A 10,278-nucleotide genomic window follows, 5' to 3' on the forward strand; every position below is an offset into this window, starting at 1 on the left:
TGTCCCAGTCTCGTCCATGCCAAATGCTCAGTGAAAGGATCTTGTTCTATTCTGTTCTGTCCTGTTCCGCGCACCAAACGGGGCCTAAGGGCCCTAGACATGGAGCTTCTCCATAAACGAAAGTTTTCATTTCCAGTGAGTTTTATTGTAACAATGGAAGTAGTAGCATTATCAGATGTAAAGAGGATTATCAAAATTAATTGAATCATTCTTTTCATTCCTTTTAGGCGGATCATTAGGATCAACCATGAAACATGATTACAAAAATACACAATCAGGTGGAATCACACAACAAACAAAACAAACAACTGTAACAACCAAAAGTCCAGGTGCTCACCACAATATGTTAGGGCCCAAAACAGGTAGACACAGTGTCGAGAGAAAACAAGAATACAGCAAAAACACAGAGGATAACCAGATAAAATGCACAAAGTAAGACAACTAAGATCTCTCTTTACACTACGAAAGAGAGTAAAAAAGGGATTGTTAGTGTGCGAAAGTGACCACAAATCTTCACTAGGAACCTTTCTTTCATTCTAAATTGTGATTTTCTAACATCAAGGGTCATGATTCTCAATCGAGGACCGAACACAAACATTAAACAAAGATGGTGTATTTTGTAATATTCTATTTTGCTTTTTCGACATTTTAGTGATTTGCCCATCTTATAATGTTAAAAAGTCAAATAGTAACATCCCAATTCCAATTTAAGTGATTAAAGCTTAAATATTGTATAATTTTATATTCGTTTTCTTCCAAAATAAAACAAAATTCAAGCACTCGATGGGGCAAATCTGGGTTTTTTCAGTTAGTATTGGGCGGCAAATGGCAATGGTCTCTCTCGTCTTTCTCTTTCTGTGTCAAAATTTTCAGTTTCAGGTTTCAAGAACTAAACACCATTACATGATTACCAACTCCCATTTCCATACACTCTCAACATCTTCTTCTCTCTTTCGTAAACCATGCCTCCATATTTTCATCTCCTTCTTGTGTCCTCCATCTTCACCTTCGCTTCTTCTTCTTCGTCTTCTTCATCCCCCCAAACTTCACCCACGAAAAACCTAACCCTTCTTGGTTCCGCTCATTTCAAGAACAACTCTATTATCCTCACTCAAGAACTCACTACCTGCAACTCTCGATCGAATTCACCAGTTGGCAGAGTTCTCCACTCTTTCCCTGTTCGCTTTCTTCGTTCTTCATCAAATTCCACAGTCTCTTTCTCCACTCGTTTCACCTTCACCATCGTTCCACCTTCTCCTCCATGCCTCGCCGGCGATGGTATCGCCTTCCTCATCGCTTCAGATCCCAGTTCTTTACCACATACCGATGGGTATTTAGGTTTACCGGATTCCCCTGCTTCACACCCGTTTTTCGCAATCGAATTTGATACTACTTTCAATCCGGGTCTTGGTGATATCAATGATAATCACGTCGGAGTGGATGTGGATTCCATCATTTCCGTTGCGTCGATTGATTTGATGTCAGAAGGGATTGATTTGAAAAGTGGGAAAAGGATTACAGTTTGGATCGAGTATAGAGACCCAGAAAAGATTATCCGGGTTTGGGTCGGGTACACGGATACTAAGCCTGAATACTCTGTTCTTGCGGTTCCAATTGATCTTTCCAAGACACTAAAAGAGTACATGTATGTGGGGTTTTCTGCGTCTAATGGAAGAGGATCATCGATTCACTCTATCCAGAAGTTGCAGATTCACACATTTGAATCATTGACTCCAAATACGCAAATGGAAACTGTAAGTTCAAGAAACTGTTTGATGTGTTATCCAGATGATCCAAGCATCGAAGAAGCTGAAATTAGTTTATACAATGATCATCATAAAGACAATCGGGTACTCGAATTAGCTTTCGGTTTGTTGTCCATCACTTTTCTTCTGATAATGGTTGCTACTATTTCCGTACTTTATTGTATGTGTTTAACAAAGAGACAAGCAATCAAACAACGATGCAACGAAAACGCCCAAATGTATCGATTTCAAGAAGCCGGAGTTCCCAAAAAACTGAAATTATCGGAGATCAGATCAGCTACAAAAGAGTTTGATCAGAACCGGATCATCGGAGAAGGTGCGTCTTCAAAAGTTTACGAAGCGAATCTTCCATCTTGTGGGAATGTTGCAGTGAAGAGGTTTAGCAAAGTGAATCAACCGAGTACACTGGGGAACCAGTTCGCGACGGAGCTCGCAACAATGGTGGGATGCTTACGTCACAAGAACCTAGTGCAGCTTCAAGGATGGTGCTGTGAAGCGAACGAATTGGTTCTGGTTTACGAGTACATGCCTAATGGATCGCTCGACAAGCTTCTCCACCGGCGAACCAACGCCAGCCGGACATTAACCTTTGAAAAACGATTGAATATACTTTTAGGCGTTTCTTCAGCTCTCGTGTATTTACATGAAGAATGCGAGAGGCAGATCATTCATAGAGATGTAAAAACCTGTAATATAATGCTGGACGCCGATTTCAACGCCAAATTGGGCGATTTTGGTTTGGCGGAGGTCTATGAACACAGTGAGAGGGGGCGTGATGCGACGTTGCCTGCTGGAACGATGGGATACCTGGCACCGGAGTATGTTTATTCCGGTATTCCGACTGTGAAAACGGATGTTTACAGTTTTGGGGTGGTGGTTTTGGAGGTGGCGTCAGGGCAGCGGCCGGTGAACGAGGATGGGGTTGTGGTGACAGAGTGGGTTTGGGATTTGTGGGAAAAGAGGATTTTGTTTGCGGCGGCGGATCCGAATTTGATGGGGAGGTTTGATAAGGTGGATATGGAGAGGATGTTGATGGCTGGATTGATCTGTGTGCACCCCAATTCCCAGAGAAGACCGACGATGAAGGAGGCAGGACGGATGCTGCGAGGAGGGTTAGTACCAGATTTGCCGGTGAAAAAGCCGACGGTGATGATTCAGTCAGTTATGCCGGAGAGGACGACGGAGATGGTGGCTAGGATGTGTGGCGAAGATGCCGATACGCCGTGGTCTACTCCGAGGACTCATTTTAGCAGCAAAGCTGGTTGATTTGCTGTACTGAATTTTGTTGTTTGAAAGCTTGTAAATTTGGGCTTTTTTGTACATTTACTTTACATTTTACAACATGTTTTTTACATTTTCGAACTACGTCGTTTTGATGACATTCTAAAGAGGTTAGATTACGATTAATTGTCATCGTCAATATGCTTAGGCCAAATAAAGCAGAGGATTAATAACGGTTACACTATATGGATTTATTTTGTAATATGGTTTATAACAATGAAATTGCATTTTTTTATTAAGATAAGGGGAAACGACAACAAACCGCTTACGTGATTTTCCTTTTTGATATTATATTTTTCTTTTGCAATAAAAGGGATATCGTTTAAAAAAAAATTCAAATCTATTCATTCATCATGTTAGGATGAAGGGAGTCGTCGTAGTCGTCAGTCCCAAGATAGACACAATGATATTCCGACCGTCATCGTCATTAACACCATGTTCCTCAGTTTCATTTAACGAGAGAAAAGGAGGTAAATGGAAGGAATCAGGAGGAAATGAGGAGATGATCTTGTTCCTGTTCTTTTTTTTAATGGATTTGGAAAGAAAAATATAAGATAAGGGAAGATCTTCCCCCTAATCTTCCTCTCAAATTAGAGAGATTTGGAGAGAAGTCGACACTATCTTATCACTATTTATATGCACAATGCCAACCCGAAAGTTGTTTAATACATCACATACATGATTTGCATCCTCAAGTTGTTCATCAAGGTTTGCAATTTCGTTCCTGCAATTTCAATCTCACACACGTAAAACTTTTTTTTTTCGATTAAGAGTTTGTATTGATGTATCAAATAATGTATGTGTGTGATCTTTGACATTAGATTAAATAAAAAACAAAATTAATAAACATAAATAAATATTTTACTAATATATATATATATATATATATATATATATATATATATATATATATATATATATATATATATATATATATAAAAGCTCAGGTACCCAAATTCATCATACTACATTGTTTTGTATCATATATATATACATTGTAATTGTCTTGTGTTCTTATAATTCAACTTCTCACTTGATTTACTTCTAAGATTTTTATATATTTTACATTTATCTTCCTCTTACAAAATTTTCATTTTCAACTATAATATATATAGCCTAGTAGGTTTTCGGCAAAATGATGTGATATAAGAGTAGGATAATAGTGAAATTTCGAAAAATCATCAAAGTAAATCAAGTTAGGGGTTGAAGTTTAATAACATTATAATGAATATATCAAATAAAACGACTAATTATGGTGGGTTTGAGTACTTAAACTTATATACCCTTAAGGGTATATTCACTTTTCCATATATATATATATATATATATATATATATATATATATATATATATATATATATATATATATATATATAAGCTCAAGGGTATAAATTGTAAATCCAAGAAATCATTTTTGATTAACTAATTTGCATTTGTGGTAGGATTTGTCACGATGGAAAAGTTCAGGGACCAAATGTGCCATATCCTAAAATTCAAGTTGTCTTCTTCACCTACAATGGAATTATACGCAGTGTCATTGTTGACCGTTTGCAAAGCTGCCTCCGTGGAGGGAGTCATGCCACAAGACACCTACACCCCTTTGGGGCGGTGTTCATGCGTAGCTTGGCCAGCCATGCGGGATTTCACGCGTAGACAAGCCTCCCATACCGGATAGCCTAAGAATCAGTGCAATTGATAACGCTAAGTTTGATACAAATTCCTTTTTTTTTTTTTTTTTCAAATTCACCTCAGTTTCGGTTAGCTCTTTTGGTTGTTTTGAGTTGGGAGATCAAGAACCAAATTGAAACCGAAAAAATTTGAAACCGTGTTAACCAAAACCAGATGGAAATTTAAGGTGTTGTTTTTATTCGGCAAAAGTCTTATATATACTAATTAATAATTTTAATTTTTTTAGCCTTTATAACTTTTACAGTGGGACTCAAGGCACGTGCGGTAACACTTCCATTTTTCTAAATTGGTTCAAATCCTATGAGCTCGACTCAAATGAGCCCATGAGAAGGATTTGCAATGCAACTCCATATAAAGTGCTTAACATCATCGCTACAGCGAGTCCTTTCCTTTCCCTATAACCTTCGAAATAGGGGAAACCGGAAACCACATGTAGGCAAACCATTTTTCAACGTTCAAGAGTGGTCGTGCAAAAAACTCTCTACCTAGCAAAAAGATATATGCATACCTAGTTACTACAATGAAACAAATCTAACAATTGACCTATAACCCATTGACCCACTAAGGCTGTGGGGGTGTCGTGATAATCTTATCATTGGTATGCAGACGTGGCGTGTTTACAGGCGGTAAACACCGCACCATTATCCTAATTTTTACCAGCAATTATTTTCAACAATGAGTTCTCACCGTCTAGTTCACCACTCATCAAAACAATTTACCAAACCTATACCACTTCTTCTTACTTCAATGTATTTTTGGATTAGCTCATGGTACAACAAGCCAATACATAAATGTTTGACGTCATGGCATGTGTGACTTTTACACAGCAAATTCATGTGTATTTTTCATAATGCACGTCATACTAATCTTCAAGCATGAATTAGAAAAAAAAGAGTTGATAGGCAAAAAAAAAATCATCACACACCATTTGTAGGTAAAGGATGGCCAAAATGATAAAAACTTATGGGACGCCTACGTGACACCTTTTTACCATTGGTAAAAATTGCACCAGCTTTTTAAAACCGACGATAGGCATGTGGTTATGTATTATGGTTTGCTTTTTTGAGTCGTGTCATCTGGGTCGATTAATAACCAATAAATCGGGTACTTGGTGATACCAAATCGAATGGGTTAGATACTGTTTCCATCGGGTGGGTGAAATATCTGATCCAAATAAACTAAAATCTCCATGCTTAATAAAACACTCCTAAACCAGCAACGTGTCATCTTTTTAGCACTGTCTTATGCCACATGTCCTTCCACCATCGTTCTGCTCTCTCATTTTCCCGCCCAATGATTTTCTTCGTTCAATCACATTCAATTCCTAAATATCAGCTTTCCGTTGTATTAATTGACTATCCTAATTTACCTGCACTCGATCCATTCGAATCCCTACAAAAAAGGAAAGGACGTGTACCTTCTGTAGACCTTCTGCTTTCGTTTTTTCCCGCTCATTTTTTCTACCAATTTTCCGATTATACCTTTCACTTGAAACATATTAGACCACAATCATACAGCTTGGAACAAGATAATATTTCTAACTACAAAGCCTAGAAATTAGGAGGTGATTAGCATAATCTTACGAAATCATGGAGCTAATCGTTTCCAGGTTTGTTTTTCAGTCTCTATTTATACTATGCGATTCCATAACCATCCTTCTTAACCCACTTTTTCTTTCTTGATTCCACTGTTCATCGATACAGAGGTTCTCCTTGTGCAATTGGAAATTTTAAACCATAACGTATATCTACAAGCGGTGTGTACTCTTCTTTATTTTAAGCTTTCGAGTTGTCATGTTTTAAGAATAAATATACTCTGAATTAAATAGTTTTTGATAGTAATACAATAATTCTTCATGATGGTTATGTTTACTTTATATTGTCGATTTTAGATGTGCCAGTTATGATGTTTCTTTTTTCTTCCTTCATATTGATCTCTAGGTGTTTGATAAAATGCCGATGAGAATTTTTTTTGTTATCAAACACTGTTTTACACTCACAAACAGTCATATACACATTTTTTAAAGTTTTATTCTTTGCTTCCATTTTTTAAATATTTATCAAACCTATATGTGTATGTGTTGATGTCTGTATGTGTTGTGTTGTGTTGTTGTGTGTATGCATCTCCTATATGTCTTATCTTAGTTCCTATAATTGTTGGCATATGTGAGATCTCATAATTATGAAAACACATAAAGTTTTTCTAACAAAAAATGACTAAATTTCCTTCATCTTTTCTAAACTTTGGTATCAATTAAATAAGAATTTTCTTTCTTTCATTCAAGCTCTGTCGAAAGTCAATATACAAAAAATGTCATGACGTGTTTTAATATTTTTTTCATTAAACACATATTCATTGTTTGTTGATGAATATGATCGATTATATGTAATCACAGAACTGTTGTTGATTGCATGTTATGTTGTTTTGTTGGAAACATATATGACAGTAAATACAACTTCATTTATGGGTAACTATGCTTTGTAGTAATTGAAGCACTTGAGGTTGTGTTGATAATTTTGTTCCAAAAGACTACAATATTTGTTTATAAGTGTTTGTGTTTGTTTAGTTTGGTTGACTGCTTGAGTTAAAAAATATTAGACGTTGAAATTTAATCATCAAGTTTTTTTTCAAGTACAATTTATGGATCAAGACCAAATATTGTGATTACTTAATATGAGATCGATCTTTTTAATTTATAATATTCTTTTTCATGAAATTCATTTTTAAATGATTTAGACTATTAATCATCAAAAAAAATTTATAGTTTTTTTCAACATTTTTTTAGCTACATATCTTTAGATCTCAAGTCAACCTCTAACATCTTCTGATTCCCATTTTAATTTCTTTGTTTTCAGGTTTTTTGAAGGTTGTTGGATAGAATTGAGGTTACAAACAATGAAAATTTTCGGGGGTTAGTGTCACATTTCAAGATTGTTTTGAAAATTATTAGGGTTTAATATCGATATTTTTAGGCGTTAATATTGTCAAGATCGATACATTGTCCAAGAAATTTAAGATGTAAATGATCTTGTTGTACCACTATAGAAAAGATAAATTACATTATATTATGCTTTTATCCTATTGTGTTTTTGTATGGTTATAAGGTTTCATGTAACAAATATCATGTAGAGCAAGTGAGCAAAGATGATTACGTAGATGTACACCAGAAATAAAAGGAAAGTCAGAAACTTGAATGTGAAATTATAATGATTTCCTTATAGTTGACGATTACCTAACCTTTTATTACATGAAGGAAAATTATATTTTAGCTATGTTTAATGTTGGTATTTTTTATAATACTTCAAACAAAATTGGTCAATGGAGTTTCAGTTTGGATTAATTTAATTTTTATAATTGCTACACAAGAAATTTGGTAATTAACCAAGGTTGATTGGATGTAATATGATAAAGTTAAAGTCCATTCACCCAAATTTGTTTGTTTGTTATTTATTATTTATTTTTATATTTATTATTTTTTTATAACTTTGCTACAGCAAAGTGAGAAAGGTCAAATGGTCATTTGGAGAAAGAGGGTAAATAAAGATTATTGTCAAGAAAGATTCTTACAATGGGTAAACGAATAACTATTAAACGCAATGTAAGTGTGATGCTATAATTCACTATATATGAAAATATATTATTATTTCTTGTATTGAACCTACGAAGAAATTAATATACATTATTTTAATACTAATATTTATTTTCATGATTGTTTGTCTTTGTTATTTTTCCAGTTTATTAATTCTCTATTTTATTGTACAATATGATCATATATTAATTTAAAATAATGGTAATACAGTTAAGGTTAACACATCAAAATTTGTACTAAAATAAAAGTTTTGTTGTAAATAATTGGTGGATGACATAATAATTGGTGCATGGTACATTTGTCAACATTTCTAACTAGTTATAATTACATGTTAGTAAAATTTGTAGTATAAATACCCCTCCATTGTAAAGAATGTGATACACCAAAAGTTATAAGAGATATAACTTTCATATTCTCTCTAAATATTCTTTTCTTCTCAATTAAAGTTCTTATCAAAGTTTACTAGTTTGGTTTGATTTATAGTTACATTAATTACGCTTAATTCATAACACGTTATCAGCACGAAAACCCTAATCAAGGTTATTAAACAAGTGGAAAATCACATCTATCTTAATCAAGGTATGTATTACTTAGTAAAAACACTATTAATTATAAAAACCTCAATCATATTAAAATAATAATACTAATGAATTAATGAAACTTATACATTATGGACATTATGGACTACTAACAATTTTTATTTCTTATACTAACATTTCTTTATGTATTCTAATTTTTATACTAACATTTATATTATGCAACTAATTTTTATTTATGCAAACTAACATTTACATTATGCAACAAACTTTTATTTATGCATACTAACATTTATATTATGCTACTAACTTTTATTTGTACATACTAACATTTAAATTATATTTATTTATACATGTCAATGTTTATTTATATTTTAGATACTCTTCATAATTTTATTTAAACATTTACTAATATTTATTTATGTTTCTAATTAGTAAAGTTATGTATTAGTTATAAGTCTTATTACATGATTTATAAAATACATATACATATATACACAACGGGAATATATATGCAACGGTTATAAACAGCAAAAACAATGGCTATATTTTTTTTACCATAAATAAACATCTTTACCCTGCTTATTTTACCCACAATAAATTTTTCTCTCTTGTATCAAATAAATCAATTTCAAGAAATCAAGCTTCAAAATGATTCATCATTTTGTGATAATCATGAATATAATAGTCATGTTACTTTTCATCACAATCCTTAACATCGAAGATAATATGGAATTTCATCTACTTTTAGGATTGTATGCAATGTTAGCTTTACCGCTTCTTTTTTGTGTAATATTTATAGAAATAAATGGATTTTAATTTTAATTTTTATTTTGTTTAAAATTTATAGTTACATTATGTCAAACATTGCAAAGCTCGAGTTTGCAGCACTTGAAGTTAGTGGGAAAAACTATGTGCCATGGATGATAGATGTAAAAATGCATCTTGAATCCATGGGTATCTCAAATACTATATATGAATTTAATAACTGCTTGGCACAAGACAAAGCAAAAGCACAAGTTTTCCTTCGTAAGCATATTGATGAAATGTTGAGATTTGAATATCTTGATGTTACTGATCCAAGTATTCTCTGGAATCTTTTGAAAGAAAGATTTGATCATCAAAAGGAAGTTATACTTCCAAACGCTAGAGATGAATGGAGAACACTAAGGTTTCAAGACTTCAAGAAAGTAAATGAATACAACTCAGCTTTGTTCAGAATATGTTCACAACTCAAGTATTGTGGACAAGAGGTTACTGATGAAGATATGTTGGAGAAAACTTACTCAACATTTCATGCAACAAACATTACCTTGATGCAACAATATCGGATGCAAAAGTTCACAAGATATTTTGAACTGAATGCATGTCTGCTCGTTGCAGAGCAAAACAATGAACTCTTGATGAAAAACCATGA

General features: G+C 33.5%; 1 protein-coding gene across 1 annotated transcript; it reads left to right on the top strand.

Moving 5' to 3' along the window:
* Positions 1-808: 808 nt before the first annotated feature.
* On the top strand, positions 809-3,201 carry LOC145133389 (Concanavalin A-like lectin protein kinase family protein). Its single transcript, XM_079068336.1, has one exon. The coding sequence runs from the start codon at positions 963-965 to the stop codon at positions 3,030-3,032; it is 2,070 nt and encodes a 689-aa protein (XP_078924462.1). The 5' UTR covers positions 809-962; the 3' UTR covers positions 3,033-3,201.
* Positions 3,202-10,278: the final 7,077 nt, after the last annotated feature.

The sequence above is a fragment of the Lactuca virosa genome, chromosome 1 (genome assembly GCF_052849685.1).
Source record: "Lactuca virosa cultivar CGN04683 chromosome 1, Lactuca_virosa_CGN04683_v6, whole genome shotgun sequence".
NCBI classification, from domain to species: Eukaryota; Viridiplantae; Streptophyta; class Magnoliopsida; order Asterales; family Asteraceae; genus Lactuca; species Lactuca virosa.

Bases quoted from the DNA above. Each gene is read 5' to 3' on its own strand.
- LOC145133389 (XM_079068336.1), top strand. From the start codon at position 963: ATGCCTCCATATTTTCATCTCCTTCTTGTGTCCTCCATCTTCACCTTC.